Genomic DNA, 25,254 nt, shown 5'->3' with positions numbered 1-25,254 from the left:
TTCTCTAATACCAATAGTTTGTGAAATATTGTAAAAAAAGTGAAAATTGGCCGCCATTTTCCAAGATGGCGGCTGAAGCACAGCCGGGATTTATGGGGACTTTTGATATTTTATTTATTTAGGCTTACTAAACAACTGTGCAAAGTTTCCACTTAGTCCGAATTTGTTCCTAATATTCTTCCACTATAAACACAAAATTTGATCAAAAAATGAAACAAAACTTCTAAATATAAGATATCATTACAGTGACACAATATAATATAATTAATATAAGTTAGTTTCTAATTTCATTCTCATCCTAGGCGATTGATGATTAGAGCCAATTACTAATACAGTAGACTTCCTCTTATCCGGACTCCTCGGGACCGAGGCCAGTCCGGATAACGGGTTTTCCGGTTAAACCGACGTCCCCAAAAACTCATTAAAACGGACTGTTTACTGTGATATTCGACTTAAATTTAGGAGAGCATTTCCTTCGCTGCATCTGTTCCACTCCGCACAGTTCGCAAGGTTGTTTTATCCTTCTGATGTTGCAAGTGACAGAAGAAAGTTTTTTTGCATAGTAGGTCTACGTGAGGTTTCCATGTTTGAGTCAATGGTCATGGCAAGGTACTTTGTCTTCTTTTTCTTTTCCAGGCCAGGTAGGGTGATGTCTTTGGTGGCACTGTTGCATTTGTACAGTTTTTATTTTTGTTAAGAACAAGGTCATTTTCTTCACAGTAGTACTTGGTCTTGTTGAAATGTGCTAGTGTGTCTCTTTTTAATATTTCCATTGACTTATTTGCAAGAGTGGACCGTGTCGTCTACGTACATGACAGTGTGACAGGGGCCTTGTAGATTTTCTGGCAAGTCGTTTGTCAGGAGTAGGAACAGTACTGGTCCCAGTGGGACATCGCTATTTATGGCGATGGTTTCTGAATGGGCTTGTCATAAGGACATATCTGATAAGACCCATATACTCAACTTGATATAGGTTTAGGATTCACAAGGAAAAAACACTTTTTATAAAAGTATCAAGTAAATTGCACCAGAATGAAGGTTTAGGCTAAAAGCCTAACTTGTATGATTTTTGTAACTGCCTTTATGGTAGGATTATTTGTTGTTACATCCATGCAATATGTTGTGATGTTTCAGAGGGCAGTGCTAAACAACATTATGCTTAAGTTGCTCTCATAGTGAATGTGTATTGTGACGTTTTGTTGACATTTCAGAAGAGGTATTTTGAGATTGTTGAAAGTGATACTAAAGTCTTGACATTGGACTTTGAGCAGAAAAGAGAAGTAACAGTGAGTTAATGTTCGTATGATCTAGGAGATGCTAGGTGCTATAAACAACACTACTCATAACTTTTGTCTCTTATGATGCCTATGTTGCTTTGCAACTGTGTTTTAGTTTGTGCATACTAATGTTCAATGTTTTGTTTCAACAGTGTAACCTAGTTGGTTCTTATAGACAAATTTAGGATTGTGAGGTTGAATTTTCTTTGTTAGAGTCCATTGGTTAATAGTGCAGTGTAACGTAAAACCATTGCAGAGTTGTTAATGTTGCCACGAGACATTCTTCAGTACTATCCATTCTTAATCTGTACAGGATCCCCTATTTACTCCTCACTTTTTCTAAACAATTTGTGCATCCAAAAAAGATAATCAGTTTAGCAATTTTGATTTCGGGGTGAAACAGGACAAAATGGTTATTATTGTTGTCAAATTGAATGTTGTTGTTGTTTTTATATTGATTTTGCTGTTGCCTGAGCGAAAATTACCTTCCACCACATCGTTTGTTTTTGTTACAGAGGAGAGCAGCGAGGGTTGCCCTCCATCACTCTACAACATCGTTAGTTGTCGTTGCTGTCATGTCTGATGTTGTTGTTGTCAGATCTAATGTAGTTGTTGTTGTTGCAGAGGAGAACAACGAGGGTTGCCCTCCGCCACTCTACAACATTGTTGTTTGTCATTGCTGTCATGTCTGATGTTGTTGTTGTCATATCTAATGTAGTTGTTGTTGTTGCAGAGGAGAACAACGAGGGTTGCCCTCCGTCACTCTACAACATTGTTGTTTGTTGTTGTTGTCATATCTAATGTAGTTGTTGTTGTTGTTGCAGAGGAGAGCAGCGAGGGTTGCCCTCCATCACTCTACAACATCGTTAGTTGTCGTTGCTGTCATGTCTGATGTTGTTGTTGTCAGATCTAATGTAGTTGTTGTTGTTGCAGAGGAGAACAACGAGGGTTGCCCTCTGCCACTCTACAACATTGTTGTTTGTCATTGCTCTCATGTCTGATGTTGTCTTTGTCATATCTAATGTAGTTGTTGTTGTTGTTGTTGCAGAGGAGAGCAGCGAGGGTTGCCCTCCGCCACTCTACAACATTGTTGTTTGTCATTGCTGTCATGTCTGATGTTGTCTTTGTCATATCTAATGTAGTTGTTGTTGTTGTTGTTGCAGAGGAGAGCAGCGAGGGTTGCCCTCCGCCACTCTACAACATTGCTGCTAAGGCTGTGATCAGGAAACTCTACACACCCACGAGTATTTATTTTAGTATAACCTCCACAGTCACGGGAGATCTTTCACTCAACTATACTTTCTCTCTCTCTCTATCTCTCATTAAGTGCCACATTTTTTAAAGTAACGAAACAAAATGTTTTTAAATATTAAAGTATAAACTCGAGAAGAAATAAATGTTCCTGTACAGCATAAAAGAATCAAAGTTTACTCGATCGGAAGAGAGTGACATGACGTGCGAGTGGACTACGGTTTTATTGTAGGAGGTAAAACGAATGTGATACAATCCACGTTTTTTTATAGTTATACCGCGGTTACTTTAGTGATATACTCCTCTCTCGCAGGTATTCAGTTTCTCAAAGACCACTGTTTTGTATATTTTATCCGTTTGACCGTACCCAGCAACAAGAGTGTGTCCGCTTGCTTCGTCACTTCTGTTGAGGCCTAATCGGATATCCTACTTCTCGTTGATATTAGTATCAGTGTTGTCCTCTTATTTATTTCGGCACAGTCAAGTCTTAGAGTTTCTGTTGCTAGCACCTAGCCCTAGACACAACTCTTGGGGGCTGGACAATCAGTCTTCAATACGACACAGTCGCTCACTTTCTAATGTTACGTTACAAACTTTATTTATTATTCGTTTTTGTGATATTTTAGTAAAGAAAGTATGAATTATTGTTATTTAAGTCTCACCTATTAATACTTATATTATAACCGTATTGTACATGTACCTTGTTATATTGTTAGGGTCGAGATTAGTGTAAGATGTAATTTGTTCATATACAAGGAGAATACTCTTGTAATAAATAAATATTACTACGAATTACTACAAGCGATTTATTATTGACTCGATTATAGTTACTTTTATTTTTATATCGTATAAGTCGGAGTCGTGGACGTGGACAGTGATTCTCCTTGTGGATATGTACGACACAAGTGATCTGATAAAGCAAGTAGTTAATAAACAAATTATGTGAATTATTATTTATATTGTGTATGTTATTTTGTGATACCGAAATCCCCTTTCCTTCATCTGCCTACAAGGGGATCCTTGATTTTGTATTCAAATAGAGAAGAGTTGTATATACAGAAAAATAAAATTTATTTAACCCCAACACTTAAATGTAAACTACTTTTGATTTACTTTACTATTTACTTATTTTTTTATTACTTTCTGAACCTGGAGAATGTTATTTTTATGATAAAGAACCTATGGAAGGATACCAAATTCAAGCTATTTGTGCCAGGTATTTAAAGAATGTTGTTTCACATATGGTGACTGAACACCAAAGTAAGCAGACAAGTTTGACAACCTTACCAAGCCTTGACAGCTGCTATGAAAATCAGTAAATAAAAAATGTTATAGTGGTAAAATTATTGTAAAAAATTGACTGGGTAGCTACCAATTAGTAAGCATTGACTAAGTCGTAGTAGTATTCCAACTAGTTGTGTAAGTGGAAAGTGGCTTGAACAAGACTCAGTAAAGAACAACAAAATGTTAAGTATGGGCTTCACAACTCCTCGTCTGTTTTCCAAAACTGTAATGATCAAGCAAAAGTGGGAGCCGAGCAGTTTGAATGTTTTGCCTTAACATCTAGCCATCTAGGCAAGGCTGTTGTTTCAACCCAAGATACTAAGGTAGGTGTGAATTTGAGAGACCTTTTTTAAGTCACTAGAGAGGCGGACTATGGGAACCAACTAACAATAATGGTACTGATTATGCATCAGACATGCAGAACATCTTGAATTAAAGATTTCAGTAACAAGCAAATCAGCAACCAAAATATATGAGCAATTAATTATTAATTTCTTTGTATATTATGAGTTCATCATCAGCCCTTAGCTTTGCTAAATACATGGATGAACCAAAGTTTGGACATTGCTTAGTTAATTGCTAACCAACCCTGTAATGTACACAAAAAATCATACATACTTGTTAACTTATCATTTCTGAAAAAGGAGATAGGAATTTGATTTATTTGAGGAATATCCAGTATCCAGAAACTACCTAACTTAGTATGTTCCTTACACAGGCCTAAGTCCATAACAGGCTTTACTTAATTTACAAATCTCAAAAAGAAAATAAGGGAGACAACTCATTTTTAAGAAACTAAGTGTTCAACAGTATTTTGCTCATTGGATAGCCAGAGCAATTAAAACAGCTGATTGTTTTAGCTACTGTAACTAGCAATGTTGTTACCCAATGACCACTGTGTGTCAAACATATTTTTGATTGTTACTAATATTATTAAATTGGACTTTACCAACGTTTCTCGTGTATAAAACTACACATTTCTGGAGGTAGATCAAACTCCTCCCATTATCAAGTGAAAAATACTAAAAATAAGAATTAAATGTTAATCCAAAATTAATATATTTAATCTAAGCTAAATGCTTTTTCCTAAAAACATAACCTAAAAATAAGAATTAGTATTTTTCACTCGATATTGGGAGGAGTTAATCCACCTCCAGAAACGTATAGTTCGAAACACAAGACACAATTAAAATGTCCAATTTTTTTTTTTTTTAAGAGGTTGGCGGCCTCTTTTAACCTTGCATTTGCCCGTCCACATAGACTAAGCGCCCGTGCGTGGATCGTTTACAGCAAAGCAAGGAGTGAGCCGGTACAGTACAAAGGTGAACTGTACTGATAAAATGTTATCGGCAGTGACCAGGATCCGAACCCACGACATCGCTGCCTTGGGCCCGAAGTCCGCGACGCTACCGACTGAGCCACCGACTCACTATTTAATTTAAGGGTACGCTCTACCTCAGCTCGGATTTATCACGATGTTGCTTAACGGCAATGTTCCTATACCGTTGCACTGACTGAACAGCGCCATGGAGGAGCACTTGCAAGCCTTTTGAATCAGGGTGATTACATTGTTATCCTTAAACTTTTTAGTAAACTTACTGCAGATTCTTAAGAATCTACTGCACGTCTCCAGTGTTTTATTTTTTCTCAAAAATTTATTTTATGCATCAAAATGTATGATAAAACCGCGTATTTTAACATTTTTACCAACCTTTTAGCATAACATTTTTTGAAAATATCAACATATTGAAACGCGCAGGACCTACAATAAAATTTTTTTTTATAAGACACCAAGACCTTTTTAATGGGTATACAATTGGTGCTACAAACAGCAAGAACCAAAAAAACCTTACATCTGCGCATGCCAAACAGGTGCAGATCACCCTTAATAATATGTAATACCAGATCCAACGTCATTATGAATAAAAAAAACTGCATATTTTTTATACTGTACACAGTATCTTAAAATGGTTTTCTGGTTTCTCCGATATTTATGATCTGATTTTCTAAAATTTGTTACTGGATTGTAGTAGATTGTCCAATTTCAAAAATCAGTGCTGTAGTTTTGTTTACCAATGCAGTTTTTTTATGTTATTTAAGTTTTAAAACTTTAAATTACCATCATTTGGAAATTGAACATTTAAAACAATAATATTTTGCACTTAGCATAGGTCTTTGCATTGCTAATCATGTATCAAATTTCAGTTCACTACAAAAATCTGTAAGCAAATAAAAATAGTTTTGCAAAAAACACAAAATGGCAAACGTAACCTGTACAGGTTGTTAAGTTTTGCAAATTTTGAACGTGATATTTTACTTGTCTCATAAATAATACCTTAAAAGGTCAGTAGAGAGTTCGGGATCACCCTGTATATACCACAGTACAATATAAATATAATTTAAATAAAAGGAGTACATTGATTTTTTTTTAACATGACAATGTATGGTTACAAATTTAATACCATTGAATATACACAGCTTAATCTGATAATTACACATGATGATGAAATATGAAATCTTGTGATACTGAACTTGGCTTTATTTTTCATCGGAATCACTGAAAAATAAATTTACATTTTAGCTTACTATTGTTATTGTGACTAAAAAGCAGTAAACATTACTCTTTATTTACACCGCAATAGTGGATGATTGCTGCCTTCCTAATTTTTATTAATGAAGTAGATAGTTAAGATCAGGATAGCCAGATTTAAAAAAGTGAATAGATGGGTGTTACTGTTAATTCAAAGATTTAAAGGGTGCGCTCTACCTCAGCTCGGATTTATCAGTGCGATGTTGCTTAACGCCGATGTTCCTATAGGCGAAACCCCAACCACTGAACATTGCACCATTGCACTGAAGGAGCGCTTGCAAGCCTTTTGAATCTGGGTCATTACATTGTTATCCTTAAACTTTTTAGTAAACTTACTGCAGATTCTTGTTTTTAAGAATCTACTGCACGTCTTTTGTGTTTTATCTTTTCTCTAAAATTTATTTTATACGTCAAAATTGTCAAAATGTATGATAAAACCGCTTGTTTTAACATTTTTACCAACCTTTTAGCGTAATATTTTTTGAAGATATCAACATTTTGAAACGCGCAAGACCTACAATATTATTTTAAGAAAATATGACACCAAGATCTTTTAAATCGGTATACAATTGGTGCTACAAACAGTAAGAACCAAATGTTACTGTGACTGAAAGCAGTACACATCACTCTTGAGGTATACTACAACAGTGGAGATATTTAAGGTCAGGATAGCCAGATAAAAAAAAGTGCAAATATGGGTATTAATATCAAAGATTTAAAAACACTAGCAAATGATTAATGTTATACAACAGCTTAACTATGCCACCATTGGTATCTCAGAAACTAATGCTATTAGATGTAGATAAATGGAGAACTTTAACTATTTTATCGCATGACATTAAAAAATATGAACCCCCTTCTTAAAATATAAATTATCACTATCAAAATCCAAACGGTGTGGACAAGAACAGGAAATAAATTGGCCAATATGGTGGCTGGCTTAAAAATTTCTTATGGAACACCTTGTATTGTTGTTTTAAAATGTTTTTATCCATCATATTTTTCTGAACCTACTTGGGACAGTGTGTTAGACTTTGCCTAAACGGAAATAGTCCACCCTGGTTTAAGAAACACAGAAACTTTACAATACAAAAAAATTTGGATATTTCACTGCCCCTGACAATATTTTCAACCAAAGAAGATTTGAGTTGGAAATATAGATGTCTGATGTCAAATGCCAGCGTGGACTCTTTCCTATTTAGCTACCAGTAAGTCTTGTTATCTAATTAACTTACTTTTTCTTCTCATTTTACTGCTGAAAGAAGAGCATCCATCCACCGCCCATACCAGTGTTTTGGTTTCTCTTTAGCACCAGATTTCATGTCAACATTGTCCTCATCCTTCCAAGAATTTTGTCTTTCATCAATCTCACTGTCACTAATCAACAACAATTAAATTAGCATCATATTTTATCTAACTTGTATAAATACACCTCACAACAATAATTTTCATATCAAAACTACTGTGAGTTCTACTAAATTTGATCTTAGTAAAAGAACGTAGTTGTGCCATACAGAGTGTGTGTGTGCTGGTGTAAATTCCATTTTCTGCCTTAGTTTTTTTTTAAAGATGCAATGGTGACTTAAGCATCAGGCAGGAGTCAATAATTTTGCATTGCCGTTGACCGTCAGATGCCAGGCAAAACATTGGTTGTCCGAGCGCCGATCAGCAAAAACAAGCGTTCTCACGTTCAAACATATTAATAATGCACCGTAAGGTTGATTACAGAGCAGAAAATTGTATGTGATTCTTAAATATATTTTCTATGTGAATTGCTTTTTGGGTATTTTAAACTTATCTCTTTTAGAGGTTGAAAAAATCACAGTTTAAGTCAATATATTTATGTAGGTTGACAAAATAATAACAATCAAAATTTAAAAAGTAGATCACAAATGAGATCCCAGGTTTAAAATAAGATATTTTTCAACTTTTTATCTTAAACAATGCCGTAATATGCTTCAACCATATTAGGTCCTGCCGACTCTTAAGGGATCTGTGCAGAGGTGGGTCAGTATTGCTACCTTTGGTAAGAGAAAAATTGTCACGCCCCCTAGAACAGGCAAAAGGGTCCAAAATCGGGACTGTCCCAACAGAATCAGGAAGGTTGGCAACTCTGGGACCTATTTTTTAAATGGTTGAGAGCTTAGTCAATTATCAACACTTAACTCAACCAACAACAGGATTTGGTATTTTTTAAATCCAACAGTTGTTGATAAGTGTACTCACTAAAGTAAGTGAGAAGTGTACTTACTAGCGTAATCACTAGTTGAGTGACTCGCTTGGAAATGAAAGCGGCAACACCGCACGAAATACAGATGACGTAATTTTGAACCAATCACAGTGCAGCTAACCTCTTGGTCTACTACTCGATCAGCATACATTTCTGATCCTTTTCTCAGCTAATCTGAATCTGTCATATTTCAAGAAACTGAGGTAAACTGCCGGCTACTCATACTCCATAGAGAGAGGTTATATCTGATTATGGTTATTAGTGATTGCCTAAGTGTGCCTTGTTTGATTAAATTAGAAATAAAATTAATTATGGGAGGCTTGTTTTAGGCTAAACCTCATAACAGGTACACCGTGGGACACCCATATAATAATTCTTGTCTATTAATATGTTACATGTAACCTTAGTAAACCTTATACCCTCTCCTCATATTAAAAATTAAAACATGTGTCATTGTACATTTAAAACTAATATCTAACTAAAATTGTATTTCCTTATGTTTCAAACTAAGAAATCTCCTTCATAGAAGATTGTTTAGCTTATCTTTGATGTCGTTTTCATGATTTTGGTACCTATGACTTGCATCAATAATATGCGTTCAAAAGGCCACCAGGGAAAATAATATTGTGCGCATGTGTAATGTGTGTTATATTTGGTAACTTACCTACTTTTCTTCTAGGTAAGCTATCTGCTATCCTCCTTTTTCTAGAATAACATCATTATAGGCCTACATCTACATAAATTCCAGAGTAAGATGTATTGATTTTTTATCAAATAATAACGTTAGGTTTTACTTACCTTCTCTCTATAAACTGTCTCCTGGCCTCTTTACCAGATTTGGCTGATAACACGGATATCATCTTTCTATCCTTGTGCAACTGTCTCATTCTAATCGGAGGCTCCTCACTGCCCCCGGCCAGAGGGTCGTTGTTCAATCCTGCCTGAGAAGGTCTCACTCTACAAGAAGTTGTGCTGCTTTTCTTCAGAGACATCACTTTCACTGATGGCGACAACTTTAAGAATTTCATTGCTTCTTTCGGAATAGGCTTTTCATTTCTTTGGAGTTCGGGAGGTGTATTTGACATTTTACTAAAATTTCACTACTGTCACCAGTTTATTGAGTTTTGATGTGTAATTTAAGTCAAACAATGGACTGTTTGTTTGTTTATTACTGATTTTAAAGTTATGTTTGTGTTATCATATGGGTGTTCATCAATAATTATGTTCCAAGTAAAATTTATAAAAGCGTTGACTACGGATGTCAAACAATGGATGCTAACCATGGATTAAACCTACCTGGACACAATTATAACAATATATGTTTTCACCTATAGATTATTATCCTAAATGCATCATAAGACAACATAAATAAAATATTTCTTTATAGTACATGGACTGGACAGTATATGTTTTGACGTCTACTATTTATCTATGAATCTGTTCTCAAACCAATATGCTAAATGAAAAAATTAGATAAAAATTATATTATCACCATATGTCTAAATCATAATAGAGTAATTTTAACACATTGTGTGTCATGAACCAAGAAACATGTCAAAATTAAGTGTATCCAGTCAAAAAACAAAACAATTTAACCAGAAAGGGAGTAGTAATTCCAAAGAAAATAAATCTTTGATTTTAAAGAAAGAAAACACACAAGTTGAACCCGATTTTACAATCATCACCAAATCACTCCAGTACAATGTTGAAATGGTGGATAACACTTTCATTGTCAGACCTTATACTCAAGAAACTTCCCATCCAAACAAAAGTCAAAGTCAAACTCTTGGAACTTCTAGATCGAAAAAAGGGGATGAAATACCAAAAACCCCTAACAAAACAACAATAAAACCTAACATTAGTGGTGTTAACACAAAACAGGTAAGACTAAAGCAATCAAATTTGGGGAGTATTGTAGGTTTTGTCAAAGAAACAGTAATTATTTGTTTGTTAACATATTATTTAAAATACAATATCCAACAAATTTTGCTTCCAAAGGGAAAATGAATGAATCAGATCAATAAATCAATTGATCTAACTTACTTAATTAGCTTTGTCCTTTTTTATATGAATCTTAATTTAAAACAATCTAGCCTATATTCTCATTCTCATCAAAGCTTTCAACTGTGTTAACAAGCTGACATTTTACTCCCTAGGGACTAAAAAAACATTTTTAACATCTTCAGCAAAAACACAGCTTTTTTAATACATGAGTTAAAATTTAAAAACGTACGTTTTCTAGAAAAGCACTTTTAAAATTTTTGGTTACTACATTTTTTGAAACTATTTTTATTTTTTATATTTCATTGACATTTGAAGTTTCATACAAATGTCCATGGTAACGCAATATCTTTGGTGATTTTTTATTAACAGAGCATCTTTGATGGAAAAACACTAAATTTTGTCACGACCATCACGGAGTAAAACTGATTAATAAAAATACTTAATATTATTTTTATAACTATGTTTTGCTATAAATTAATTTACTTGTATGGCCTTTATACAATAAACAGCTCACTAAGCTTTTGGTATATTTGGTCTTTCTAGAAAAAAATATAAAAAAAATTAAAAAAATGAAAAAAGCCAATAAAATCTTTTAAGTTTGTATCACTCCAAAAAAACTTACCTGAGACCCGAAAAATCGTTATGTTTTTAGAGGTGTGCTTCTTTTGTGTAACATTGAAATATGATGATATTTTAATTTTTATGATAGAAATCATCAACGTGATGGTCAAGGACAAGCGGTACGGTCATGAATTGTCTGGAATAATCTAAATCTTTCTAAACAATCCTTCAATTATACTGTTAGTTATAATAAAAATATGTGTTTCAATAATTGAACTAAACTGTTCAATTTACAATGATATTTAAGTTATTGTCACTACCAAACACAGTATAATCCATAAGGCTGGATTGGTCGTGAAAAAACCTGCGATGGTCGTGAAACTTTGGTGGTGACATTACGTGTTATTTGGCTCTGTTCTGGCGGTAGCCCTGCACCTCATGTTCGAGGATACAAAGTGGACTTCTAGGTTAATGTAGCAATTGAAATATAATATCAATAAAAATTAACACCACGTCTACTTCATCAAATGACTACGTACGGTCATGGACACTCCAAAATTACAAAAAACACAAACTTACCTTTCTTAATCATGTACCTAACTACTTCTTTCAACACAAAACGACCGGCACAACAAACTTGACGTACACCCCGAACTAGTCTCTAAACATGTGTAGCGAGAAAGTAGGTAGCTCTTTTCCTGCTTATCTTTTTAGTCCCTAGGGAGTAAAAGTCAGCTGTTGTTAACTCGGTTATAAACTTTGATTGTAAGCAATCACATGTATCGATTGTTTTAATCGGTTGTAGCAATTGTTCCATTCTTGTCTATAGTTCAACCATAAATCGTCATATAATGTATACAGCACTGGCATAATCATAATAGGTACTTGTAGACGAAATTATTGAACATTTTGAAGCCACTGTTTGCATTAGCAAAATTGAAAACAAGTTGGAAGTCATTTTGAGACGTTATCTTTACGTGAAAAGAATTTAGTTTTTCTAACTCAGTTTGCTTAAAATGGTGCAATATGACAAAAAAAATATAGGTAGTCTTTTCCACCCTCGCTCTTTTTCTGACCTCAGCTTCACCTCGGTCGTGAGACTTGAGCTTGAGTTCAAAAGAGACACTTTACGCCCAAGTAATGAAATGAAATATACTATTTTTGAATTTTTTTTAAGAAAATTGGTTGGCTATTACTACAACAATCAATTGATTTGTTGATTTTTCAATAGAAACTGTTCTCCGCTCAAAGTAAAATTGCTACACACACCAGTTTAACTACTTATTCAAGAATAAATAGTCCATTGAACGCCAGTTCTCGGTTGTTGAGCAGGGATCAAAACTGCATTCTGACAAAAAAGAGCAGGGAGTTCTTGACTTTGGTTAATCAAGCAATCAAGGTAAGTTATACATGTTCAACCAAAAAATATACATTTCTTGCCTTGTATTTACAACTTTTTCTTTCATACATTTTTTATTTAGAATACATAGGTAGTCCACCATTTGCTAGCTTGCGACCATTTATAAACAAGTAAGCTTACCAGTATTCCCCAAAGTTGTTGTTTTTGGTTTGTGAATATTTTTAATCGAGATTAAAAAATTGATATAAGCCATGTCAAATAACGATCATGTAATGAATTCAAGAAGAGATATAATTTAATCTTGTCTCTCTCCCATTGGTATCCGTTGTGCTAGTTGGATTGGATCAGTCCAAAGAAATCTATTACCAATGAGCATAACCACTGAAGCGTGGCATTTATTGTATTGTATTTTTAGGCAAAGTATATGAGTGTTAACGTATAAATTTGTTGGACCTTTTCACTGAGAATCATTGGTTATAGTATGACACTAATCATAACATTGGTTAACAAATTGAGTAAATTAAGTTATATTTTTTTCCTACAGTTACCTAACAATGTACATGTTCTCTCACTGATTTGAGAAAGCAAAGTGGCCAATTCGCTCATCAGTGAGACAATGTTAACATTGTCTCACTCTAATTACTTTGTCTCACTCCAGATTTGCAACGTGAAGGCACGGAATAGTGAGCGCGTAACATGCAGGCAACGTCGTATGCGCGCGAAATACGTTGGCAGCACTGGCTGTAAATCAGCTGGTCAGCTGTTGTACTGTTGTATTTGTAACTTCACATTAAATGTTATATTAAAAGTTCACTTCTGTGAAAAATAAGGTTATGTTTCTTCACAAATTTATTTGTTTTATGGTAACTGTAGGAAAAGTATAATGTGCAACTCGAGTGCAAAGTACAATTGCCTCACTCGAGAAACCATTCCTCACTCGCCTACGGCTCGTGAGTAAGGGTTTCTCTCGAGTGAGTCAATAGCTCACTTTTCTCACTAGTTGCACAAATAACTATATATTCAAACCCAAAGTAAAAAATACTCATCGTACTAATTGCAATATTCAATTTTTACAAATAAAGTTCAGTTCTATTTCAAAATTAATTTTTAATTTGTTGATTCACCTTTAGTTGCAGAAAATATTCTGTATTGGTAATCAAAACAGAAAAGCGTTTCCTACGGTGCGAAGTTCTCTGATGGAAAGAGGATGGGTCGAAAAATGTTGTAAGTCTTAAATAACACTCCTTATATATATTGTAACCAGCGGGATTAGTCATAAATGTCCAGTGTGGGAGCACTCACTATCGTCTAAGAACCACAGGGAAGTATAAAGGTACAGAGGAAACATTCAATGGTACCGTACACTACACTTCAAATCAAATCAAATCAAATCATTTATTGTAGTCAGACAATATACATTGTATTACAAACGTCAACTTAAATTACTTCTAAATATAAACAATAATATAATGCAAATAATAAAATAACAAAACTGGTAGCCTACTATAACACTGATAACACATATGAAAGTAATAATTACAGAGCAGGTGGACTTAGCTTCAGATTTTTTTTTTTTTTTTTTTTTTTTTTTTTTTTTTTTTTTTTTTATATAAATTGGGCTGTTCAAAAAATTCAGCAACAGAGTAACATGCACGTTCTAAAAGGTATTCTTTTAATTTAATTTTGAATTTTGCTTCTGACGTTAAGGATTGTAGATTGGCTGGAAGTTTGTTAAGCAGTTTTGGCCCGAGATTTTGAGGTAATGATGCAGCTAATTCCAATCTATGAGAGGTTTGTCTATGATGGTGTCTTTGCCTGGTATTATAATTATGAATATCTGCACCGGTTACTTTTGTTGTTGATTTAAACCTATAATATAATAGAATTTCAATAATATATATCGAAGGTAACGTTAGAATTTCAAGGGATTTAAAAAAATTTCGGCAAGGTGTTCTTCTGTACACACTTGCCATAATACGAATGGCTCTTTTTTGCAACCTAAAAACGCGTAAAAAATTTGATTGTATCGCAGACCCCCAGAGAATAATTCCATACCTTAATCTTGACTCTATGAGTGAAAAATAAACTAATCGCATAAGTAATAAATTTTGATATTTTGCGAATCTATTCATTAAAAATAATTGAGACGACAGCTTGGAACACAGTGCATCAATGTGAGGTGTCCAAGAAAAAGTGTTATCAAAAATCAATCCTAGATATTTAACTTCTGTTTCTAAGTGGTGTCCAGCACTAGTCCAACATTGCCCCCTCGTCTTCATGTACTAAGGTGGAAGAAGACCCTGTGCTCTGTGGGATAGGAATATCTTCACAGTGCTCGCCGCTCGAGCTCTTCCTTTCTCGTCACAAGTATATTTCTGTCACAACATTATTAGAACTGAAAGCACACGGTCGTCCCATAAGTGTGTTTCCTCTGTACCTTATCACTCTGTGGGCTAACATGTAGGGTTAGGGTTAATATATATATAGGTCTATTGGAAAAAGCAGAGAGGGAGCATTCTCGCTCCACTACACCACTGATAATGTATTATTTTTAAGTTTTGTATCTTTTAACCTATTTTACTCTAGACTTTGTAGTTTTTGTTTTACTGAATTTTTATTTCCTTTAAGGCTAACACTTCTCTGTGATGGTTTCATTAGAAGAATCTAGCTTGTAAATATTGTTTTGAAATTTGCAATAACCTGATGATGAGTCTAGTAATATTTGCCTTTAGCCACCAGGACTGCATTAAATATGTTTACCTTTTGTAGACACTTTGGCCGTCATCCCTGTTCTTCTGATATTTATTTATTTTAAGCCACATCTCAATGGGCACAAAATTAGATATACGGATGTCTCTCCGTGCCTTTCTTATCTCAACTTTGAATTTTGAAACTTTGAAAATTCATGTAATTTGCATTATTATTATTATTAAAGCTGCAGAAGTTATGGCTGAAGAAGAATCAATTAATTCTAAAACCGCAGAAATTACCATACGTCTACTGAAAGAAGCACCAGTTAATTTTGTCTGGGTGATGAATTCCATTGACTTTGGAAGTTTTAGTGAAGGTGCAATAATCAGCCGATTCCCTAAAAACAATCATTTTTCTACAAAGGTAAGTAACCGTAAATGAATTTTGATCTCAAGTACATGACATGTTTTGGCTGGAATGATGCCTTTAGGTGTCGAGATCGCTTCGGCAAAAGTCCTCCCTAAACACAACCAAAATAGTTCATAAACTACATAGTAGTTCAATTCAATTGAAAAAATATCGTAAGAATCAGCAGTCGTTAGAGAGTAACATGACTAGGGTTTGGACTTTTGAATGATTTCCTTACAAAAAAACAAAAATACTGTGTGTACATTATAAACAGTTAAACACAAAAAAATAAGAACACATCTTTATTGAGGCTAAAAGTTTGCATTCTTATTTTCTCCAAATCAAAATCTTCTGTAAATATTAGAAGAATCCTTAACATTTGATAATTGTAAATCAGTTATCAGTTTGCAGGTAGGACTGTGGCATTTTATGGAGGACTTCCATTGGTTTTATCAGCCCAACGTTTCACAAACTATAACACCTAAAACTTTTAGAGTGAGCAATAAAGAAGAGATGGACATATTTATGAAAGAGTTTTGTCTCTCAGCCTGTGTCGGTCTTCTGAAGATAATTGTCAACCAAGTGGCGACAGCAGATTCTGACAGCTTCTTTAGAAATGGGATGGTACGATGTGTATTTTATTCTTTTGTAAGAAAAAGGTATATTGAAAATAGTATATGAGTCGCGGTTGGTCTGGTGGTTGGATATATATTTTGTCCTGAAGACCAGACGGTTCAAATACCACCAATGACCAAAGTATTTTGGTGACCACTTATCAAATAAATAAATGGTAGGTATTAACAATCTGACACATACTTTCTCCTATTAGCTTATCAACAACCTTTATATCACAGGTGAGCATATGGAGAAAAATCACCAATGATGCAATAACTTTTAAACTGTAATTTTACAGCAATGGTGTTGTATGGTTTTGTTAAGAGTTTATAGGACTGTACTAGCTTGTACCAGGCCCGTTTTTACCCTGTCAGCGCCCTAGGCACAACTAATAGTAGCGCCCCTCTGCAATATATATAACAGGGTGTCCACCGACTGGGAAATCCGGGATTTATGTGTGAGATTTTTTTAACCAGGAATTATGCGAGAATTTTGTATTTCTACCTCGATCGCGATCGCGCATGACAACAGTGACGTTTCCTAAACCACAGGAGACGATAATGCCAACACACGGCCGCGAGGGATGATCAGAATTTTGCCGCGATCGCAGAAGTCGGTGATAATGTCTACACGACTGCGGGGTATGATCATGATTTTGCCAAGATATCGCATGACAATGATGCCGCGAGAGATGATCAGAATATTGCCACGATCACGGAAGACGATAATGTTCACACTACTGCGGGGAAACAGTCAGAATTTTGCCGCGATCGCGGAAGACGATGATAATCTCCACACGACTGCGGGATATGTCTAAGATTAACATTTTGCCGCAGATTAACATTTTACGGGAGACAATTACGATGTCTTCACGACCGCAGGTGACGATTGCGATGTCTACACTGCCGCGAGGGATGATCAGAATTCTACCACGATCGCGCAAGACGATGATAATGGGAACACAACCACGGGAAAGGATCACAATTTAGCCTCATTTGCGCGGAAGACTCTACACGACCACGGGAAATGATAACCATTTTCCACAATCGCGGGAGACGATTACTATGTTCACACGACTGCCGGAGACGATATAATGATGTATTCAAGGCCGCGAGGGATCATCAGAATTTTACCAGGTAATCAGGTTTTTTTATATTTTTTTTTTTTAAGATAACGTCCACATGACCACGGGTAAAAATATTGTCTTATTTGCGGTAGACGACGATAATCTCCTGACGACTGCGGGATTTTGCCGCGATCGTGTCTACACGGTCACGGCAGACAATAATACACGTCCGCAGGGATTATCAGAAGTTTACCGCTATCGCATGCAAATACAACCATAATTTTTTTTATTTTACAAGTTTTTGGCGCCCCCAAAAAAAAGAAATTGCCTCGCGCCCTAGGCACGTGCCTATTCGGTAAATCGGCCCTGGCTTGTACACTTCGCCTGCGTCACGCACAATTAAAACAATCATGTTATGATTAAAAATTCTACAGCAATTAACAAAATGAAAACCATTTGTTTAATCTCCCACAAAAAAATCTCACAACATAAAATCTTGAAACTAAAAATGCCGCGACTCTTCAGCTTCTCCAACAATTAAGTATAGTTCTTTAATAGCTGTATCAGCTCTTCTAATACAGGTAAAGAAACTTTTCCACCAGAACAACACATTCGAATGGATCCAGCAGGCTCATCTTTACATTTTAATGTTTTGCAGTGTATACACTCTCTGTCCATTATATATACAATTAATATTCATGTAATTTGCATTATTATTAAAGCTACAGAAGATATGGTTGAAAAAGAACCAATCTATTTAATTCTAAAACCGCAAAAATTACCATACATCAATTATTTTTACATTTTTTTAAATTATTTGTTGAGGGGAGCGAAGCGAAGCTCTTTGGGATCAACTTCAATGCAATCTTTATAACAATTAATCTCAATAACGGCTTAACATATTTTAGTCAAACTTACCAAGGTTGTTTTGTAAAATGTTTGGATGGTTTAGCCCAACCAATTTCAATTTTTTATAATGCCTTTATAATTTTAAAGTAACTCAAAGTTTTTTTTTTTTTTATTTTAACATCGGCCTTATGGACTGCCATGATGGTTACAAAATAACGACGTAAATGTAAAGAAAACAAAGAATCATAGCATATGTTAAAATCAAGCCACGACCTAAACACAGTACAAAGGGGGAAAAATTTGATGATGACAACTGATCAAATAATACAGAGAAAGTCTTAGGTTTACATTTAGGTTGCAATTTGGAAAGGACCACTAATCGAATAGGTAGTCATAGATGAAACACACTTTCTTAGGTACAGTATTTTTAACAGATTTAATTTAGGTAGCTAAATAAGGTTATAACGAATAACATTTTATCTTAAACAATTCGTCCGTGAATCACATTCATGGATCCATCTCATTAATGGCAAACTTAAACAGGTCCACGTAGGAAAATGTGAGGAAGAAGTAAAGGCTGGCAGTGCGGAGTTTGGGAAACGTTTGTGGCAGTTGTATTTAATGTATCTGTAATACTAAAATGCTATGTGAAGGGAGGGAAACAGGTCAACGACGTGAGGAAGTGGTGAAGGAAAGTAGTAAAGGCTAGCAGTGCAGAGTGTGGTAACGTTTGTATTTTGTATTACATCCTATAAACAAATTTTAATTTTTTGGTTTTTTTAAACCATGAAACATGATTGCTCTGCTCAACTGGCTTTCACTGCTATGAAAGCAATCCTAGTTTGTAATAATTGTATTGTCTATAGTCTAGTGTTGCGTCGAATTCCAAATAAATAAATCAACACATATTAGTAGATTAAGTAAATTGTTCTAAACCTACAAAATTTCAAATTTTTAGGTACCATTAAGTGTATTTGACTTTGCAAACGCTCAATGTTCCGAGTATATTCTTCACCGCCATCATGATGACATAGATAGAAAAAATAGCAGTGAAACAACATTGGAGGATTGGAACAATTACCTATTTTGGTTCTACAAAATTGCTCACGAGAAAGAAAACTTTGAAACTACCTCTTATCCAATGATTCAGGTTTGCACAAATAGTAGTCTCCGATTGTTTGCTTATTTTATTTTTATGGATGTGTAAATAATAATAGATAATTAATATATAGATAATCTCAGCCCGGTACAGAAGGGCTTGGCTAAAGCTAATAATTCATTTTCATATTTTAACTATAATATAATATAATACCAAATACCAAATATAACTATAATAAAATACCAAAGGAATTCTATCCAGATTGAAAATTATTTCTTCAAATTAGGAAAAAATAAAATTACTGTGCCTCAGACTTTGTAAAAATATATTATAAATATTAAATACATTGTATCCTCCCCAAACAAGTGGATTGATAGTGTTGTAAACCATTGCACAATCAATGATACCCGAACTCACTTGAGAATCAACTCAAGAGGTATAAGGTAAACCTTTTTATACAGGCAGGTGTTTTATAGTAGATAGCCAATCATGTCAAAAATCCACAGAGGGAAGACTTTTTCACTCCAGACGGATTTCAAATGATTTAATAAAACTAAGGTAAGCTAATTTACTTAAAGAACATTCATGCTGAATGCAGGCGTTATACACGATGAGCAAAATGACCCTAAAGAACATGGAACCCTACTGGCCGTTGTTGGAGCTAGAGGGATGCTGTAATCTCTGGGTGATCAAACCCCCAGCAGACTTCTGTGGACGAGGGGTGCGAGTGATGCAGACCATTCACGACATCATCAACCATGTACAGCTGCTGGGCGACAACAAGTACAGCCGGTGTATCATTCAGAAGTACATTGGTATGATGAAGAAATAAACAGTAAACTTTTAAGATGGTATTGAATAATCTATAATGATTTTGTTATTCATCCAATACCGGTACATTCTCATCGTACTCGTACACTCCCTTAATCTTACTAACTAAGAAAAAACATGAAACTAAAAATTGCTCTTTACATAAAATAGGACTTTCAGGGCATTGAATTGTGACCTCATTGAAAAATATAATGGAATAGCTTTAGTTGGTTCCTTTTTACTTTCTTCCCATATACAGTGTATAAGGAGAAAGTATTGTATTGCTTAGAGTTAGACAATGTGAGGCAATCCCAATTTCCTTTATTTTCCAAAGTGACGTTTGACCTTTAAATAGTCCCAGTGGTGAAAAACTCTGGTATTATAGGTATTTCAGATTTTAAATATTTTTATAGGCATCTCGGATTTGTTCAATACATATAGAAATATCAAATTTTTAATAGTAATTTTTTCCACAGAAAGACCCCTACTTGTGTATGGAACCAAGTTTGATATCAGACAATGGTTTTTGGTAACAAGTGTATATCCACTGGTAATATGGATCGCTAGGTAAGTGCTTTAGGATTTATTTAAAGATTATTTTAAAGTTTGACTATATATGGGTTTCACTTTTTATTTTACATGTTTAGAACTACCCGAAAACCACTATTTAATTCTAAATAACTATCAGTCTCGATAAAAATACAATATTGTACTCCAAGAGTTTGAAGGTATCTTAGGCCTATATAGTTTTCTGACAGAGTACTCCACCTCTTCTATTTACTAACCGGCAACCGTCTTGATTTCTTTAAACAAGAGTCAGGAACTTGACCCTTGTACTATGGCCACTCTCTCCATCCTTTGCCACTCCTTTCATTCTTTCCCTTTGTTAAAAATTGTGAATTAGCACAAACAAAAACCAGCAAAAGCAGTACTCTATGACTCTATAGCATCAGCAGTATGTGTAGGATACAATTTATAAAAATAAACTAAAATCTAAAAAATGTTCAGTGAAGAAAGGCAATTCATTTAAAATCCAGCCCTAACATTGATGATACATGTTGAACTCATAATTTACCATAAGTATTTAAGTGTGAATAAAAAAATCATTAATGTCTCCAAGAAATGCCAACTTGTCCAAGAATGTACTAGAGTGTAACTTTGTCCAAGAAAGCAGACTTTGACTCGGCCTCATTTCAGAGAATGCTACCTGAGGTTCAGTTCACAGCCGTTTTCCCTCGTCAATCTGCACGAGTCTGTTCATTTGACTAACAATGCCATACAGAAGAACTATACCAACAGCAATGAGCGAGACACCAGACTACCAGCAGAGAATATGTGGCACTGCTCTACCTTCCAACAGTACTTGAGGTATTACAGTCTTTTCAATTTAAGTCCGTTATTTTCATTAGTTTTCATTAATGAACACCCATTGTCGGCCCCATTGTGAAAATCTGTACAGCCTTCTATGATCATCCTAAGCCACATATATGCACATTTGTATGCCAAAACAATTTTCTGCGTAAGTCAATTGGGCAACAGTGTAGGGGAATTGGCTCCCTTCTTACTGAAACCTTATTACAGAACGTGATGATTCAAACTTGGCGGGAGCGTCAATTTTCTTTATTACGTTTTTGAATACTATGATGAAAGATTAAACTTATCATCTCATAGGGTGAGAACCAACTCGAATAGTGTAGTCAATGAAGCAAGAAACTAAGAAACACAATGTTGGTCTCATATCAGAGCTAGGTTGCTTGGATATGACAGGAGCTCGAAGTAGACAATTCAGGGACAACCCAGAATTCTGGTTATTTAGACAATAAATAGAATTTTAAAAATTATTCTTGACTGCCAATTGGCTGACATTTTTACCATTTAATCTTATTGCCACTGCGGTTACCTTGAATCAGTTGCCCCATCTGCAACAATATTGACTTTGTGACAATATTGACCTTATGTCTTTTAGGCATATTCTAAACCAACAGTTGAATTAATTGTCATTGGAAAAAGTATCTGATTATATTTCGGATCTTTCTACCATCCAGATTACCATTTCATTAACTTCATTAGCATAGTTTGATTGAGCGAATCCCATATGATTTCAGAGACATAGGTGAAACTACCAGATGGGACTCAATGATACTTCCGGGGATGAAAGAGGGAATCGTCGGAGCAGTTTTGGCCTCTCAGGATGAGATGATTGAGAGAACCAACAGTTTTGAGTTGTACGGAGCTGATTTTCTGTTGGGAGCTGACTACACTCCTATACTGCTGGAGATCAACATGGGTCCAGCAATGGCTCCTTCCACCAGCATTACAGCCGATCTGTGCAAGAGAGGACTGGAGGACATCATCAAAGGTTGGGAAGAGGTGTTTTTTGTTAGATTGTTAGAGGTACAGGTATAGAAGAATATTGTTCTAATTAGAATGGCAAGCAGAATGCACATTCACAAAACCATTTTCCCAACACTGTCACTTATTTTGTACAGTCATCTCAACAGGCCCTTTACCACTAGATGCTAGAGGTTTGACTCTCAATATTGGGAGCCTTTCCCTAATCCCTCCCTACATGTAATTCTAATTTATACAATCATTACACTGTATGCTAGACCAGGCTAGACCCAGGCTCGCTGCCTTTTAGCGAATTTCCCATATAGGGAATAAGCTATTACCGTAGGTCTCATGGTAAGACCTGGACCCGGGACCAATTTACTTTTTCGTTTTGTAGTCCCCAGAGGCCAAAAACTTCATTCGTAAAAAATGTATGTATGGAAGTGATGTTTGTGACTAGTAAACGCGAAAAATACTGGTAGGATTGGGCTGAAATTTGGGGTGATGATAGCTCACATTCCTGATTAACATATAGGTAGGCATATTGTTATCTCAAAACTCCATTCAGGCTCTGCCCCAGTGGCTCTAGAGTTTCCCATGTTAACCTTATTAGTATTCACATTATTATATTTTTTGCAATTATGATAACAGCTAATTTGAAGTAAGCAGCGTCAAAAAGCTGTGAGAACATCTCAGTGACTCTGTACAATTACTACTGGAAATTTAATGAGGATTCTGAAAATGACATTACATTCTAAATCAAAACAATTTTTAGTGCACTTATGTCCATTTTATGTAAGAAAATACAAATAATTTGAAAAAATCTTAATTTGTCTGTTATTCCCTACCTGTGTGGGTATGGAAATCTAAATTAGTGCCATTTTGTTGCCCATACTAAGTAGTTTAACTGTATTAGAGGTGGCTGTGGTTTAACACATAACAAATTTGAACACAAACTTTGTTCCAAACTGTATATATGTGTCCGTTAGTGCGATAACTCAAGCAAAAATGATCCGATTTTGATGAAATTTTGTATAAACCTACATTTATTCAAACGAGTTTGCGAACCTGCATGATCAGTCCATGGGAACGGGGGCTTATGGGGTAAAAATGAGTTTTTCCCATTTTTGACCCTAAAAACATAACATTTTGCTATTTTTTTAAACCGTTTTATAGCTTAAAAAAAGAAATAATTTAGTATATTGAAACTCTGTTGTATGCATAATGGTTACAAAGATAATTAAAAAGTGTAAGTTTAAAATCTCCATGTTATTCTTAAGGAGAAATTTTAAATTGTTGTAGTTTACTTGTTTTTGGATATAAGTTAGTATGTTGATAAAATTTGACAGATTTGTTTATTTCATCCTATGCTATTTAAGTTTGACCAAAAACACTTTTTACCTTCCCCGTAGCAGCAAACCTAAGCACTCGTTAAATCTAATGTTATTTAGGTACTTTCCTGTTAAAGGGAACATTCATTATTATCGATGATTTTTTCTCGATATATCGATATTAACAAATTGAAACATATCAGCTGACAACTACGATAAATAAATATTATCCAGAATCGACAAACAAAAATTTAAAAAAATATTGAAATAAAACTGTTCTAAACTAACCTAACAAAACTAACCAAACTTGCTGTAACATTTAAAAACTCCATTAAATATTCTCCACTCGCCTTTTCTGTTATCAAACGGAATTTTTAAATGGTACAGCAAGTTTGGTTGGTTATGTTAGATTAGCTTAGAACAGATTCATTTCTTTCCATATAATAGGTTATATTTTAGCCTAAATATCAGCTGTCAATTTGTAATGTATCGTAAAGAGAAAAAATCGATATATCGAAAAAAGATCATCGATAATAATGAATGTTCCCTTTAACAGGAAAGTACCGTTATTTATATTGGGAATAAATATGTCTTCAAACTATAAAAATATTTCTTTGTAACGATTAAAGGGAAAGATCTGCAGTTAGTGGAAGAGAAGCTTATTTAGATGGGATGGACCAGTACTGCCGGGAGACTGGAACTGTTAAATTAACAATTATGATAAAGGTAAAAGTGTTTCATATCTTCCTGAATTTTTAGTCTGTGAAATGCAAGATGAGAAATTCTAATTTTTAATATTGGTTTTTCAGTTGTTTTGGACACAAGACACAACCAAAGCGCTGAAACAGGAATGTTTGAGTTGTTATACAAACAAGAGATGGGCCCTCGCCACCCTCATACAGGCCTAGACCTGGTAGTTACTGGCTCCAAGCTCACACCTGGGAGAAAAGTCAGAAGACCAAACTGAGCTACAAGATAAATAAAAAAGTTTGCGCACAATTGGTTTTTTTTATTCCCTTCCAAACATCAATAACAAATTAATGGTGTTATCTCGATTTAATTCTCCAATTAATGAATTAATGAGTTCTTGCATGCTGATGACGCATTGTCATTACTGTATTAGCAAATTTAATATTGGTTAGTTAAAGACTAGAAGGCAACATTAAACAAAATTTCATTTTTAGTATTTTTAGCAATAAATGAGGGTTTCTAGTGAATTTAATGTAGGCGGCCAAACAGTTAGGCCTACATTAGATTAAAAGGCTTTCCTATAATTAATTTGCTAAAAAATTCATTGGTTTTGGTTTTGCTATTTAAAAGACATTGCATTGGTTGTCGGGCAAATATAGAAATTTTCTTTTTAAAATAACTTATCTGGAAAAACTATTAAGTCTTGATCGGAAAAGGCTTTGCAATTTTAGTATTGCTGTTTTTTTGTTTTTTTTTTAACTTAACTAATTTGATTGCTAACAAAGGTGGAGAATCGTTAACACTCAA

General features: G+C 34.6%; 3 protein-coding genes across 12 annotated transcripts in view; 2 read left to right on the top strand and 1 right to left on the bottom strand.

Annotated features, from left to right (window-relative positions):
• LOC129001319 (protein muscleblind-like) overlaps positions 1-3,485 on the top strand; it is a 586,303-nt gene extending 582,818 nt beyond the window's left edge. For 7 of the 9 annotated variants that reach the window (XR_008491412.1, XM_054428583.1, XM_054428579.1 and 4 more), the window contains one exon: positions 2,441-3,485. The gene's annotated coding sequence lies outside the window, so the exon portion shown is untranslated. Of the gene's footprint in view, positions 1-1,792; positions 1,819-2,325; positions 2,385-2,440 lie in introns of those variants that run through there. The other 2 variants (XM_054428580.1, XM_054428581.1) reach the window with 2 other exon arrangements.
• Positions 3,486-6,279: 2,794 nt separating this feature from the next.
• Positions 6,280-9,809, bottom strand: LOC129001891 (uncharacterized). The gene is made up of 3 exons (XM_054429356.1): positions 9,431-9,809; positions 7,638-7,779; positions 6,280-6,369 (listed from the first exon to the last, which is right to left on the bottom strand). The coding sequence occupies exons 1-2, from the start codon at positions 9,715-9,717 to the stop codon at positions 7,647-7,649; spliced, it is 420 nt and encodes a 139-aa protein (XP_054285331.1). The 5' UTR covers positions 9,718-9,809; the 3' UTR covers positions 6,280-6,369; positions 7,638-7,646.
• Positions 9,810-10,164: 355 nt separating this feature from the next.
• On the top strand, positions 10,165-24,748 carry LOC129000863 (tubulin glycylase 3A-like). 2 transcript variants are annotated; one of them, XM_054427915.1, is made up of 11 exons: positions 10,165-10,513; positions 12,429-12,596; positions 13,688-13,781; positions 15,493-15,671; positions 16,068-16,280; positions 19,145-19,336; positions 19,884-20,100; positions 20,572-20,662; positions 21,293-21,463; positions 22,201-22,454; positions 24,567-24,748. In XM_054427915.1, exons 1-11 carry the CDS (start codon positions 10,184-10,186, stop codon positions 24,722-24,724), a joined length of 2,067 nt encoding a protein of 688 aa, XP_054283890.1. In that variant the 5' UTR covers positions 10,165-10,183; the 3' UTR covers positions 24,725-24,748. The 2 variants fall into 2 exon arrangements, with proteins under 2 accessions (XP_054283890.1, XP_054283892.1); XM_054427917.1 differs by lacking the exons at positions 10,165-10,513; positions 13,688-13,781 and having other exon boundaries at positions 12,541-12,596.
• The last annotated feature ends 506 nt before the right edge of the window (positions 24,749-25,254 follow it).

Source organism: Macrosteles quadrilineatus, unplaced genomic scaffold (genome assembly GCF_028750875.1).
Source record: "Macrosteles quadrilineatus isolate MER2022 unplaced genomic scaffold, UCM_ALF_1.0 Scaffold_8__2_contigs__length_117827958, whole genome shotgun sequence".
NCBI classification, from domain to species: Eukaryota; Metazoa; Arthropoda; class Insecta; order Hemiptera; family Cicadellidae; genus Macrosteles; species Macrosteles quadrilineatus.
The sequence above is the reverse complement of the archived record's forward strand: the minus strand, read 5'-3'. Positions and strand labels throughout refer to the sequence as shown.

Excerpts from the sequence above, each read along its gene's own strand:
- LOC129000863 (XM_054427915.1), top strand. The coding sequence starts at position 10,184 with ATGTCAAAATTAAGTGTATCCAGTCAAAAAACAAAACAATTTAACCAG. Across the intron at positions 15,672-16,067 it reads ACAATCATTTTTCTACAAAG|GTAGGACTGTGGCATTTTAT; the intron begins GTAAGTAACCGT and ends ATCAGTTTGCAG. Across the intron at positions 20,101-20,571 it reads TATCATTCAGAAGTACATTG|AAAGACCCCTACTTGTGTAT; the intron begins GTATGATGAAGA and ends TTTTTTCCACAG.
- LOC129001891 (XM_054429356.1), bottom strand. The coding sequence starts at position 9,717 with ATGTCAAATACACCTCCCGAACTCCAAAGAAATGAAAAGCCTATTCCG. Across the intron at positions 7,780-9,430 it reads AGACAGTTTATAGAGAGAAG|TGACAGTGAGATTGATGAAA; the intron begins GTAAGTAAAACC and ends GTTGTTGATTAG.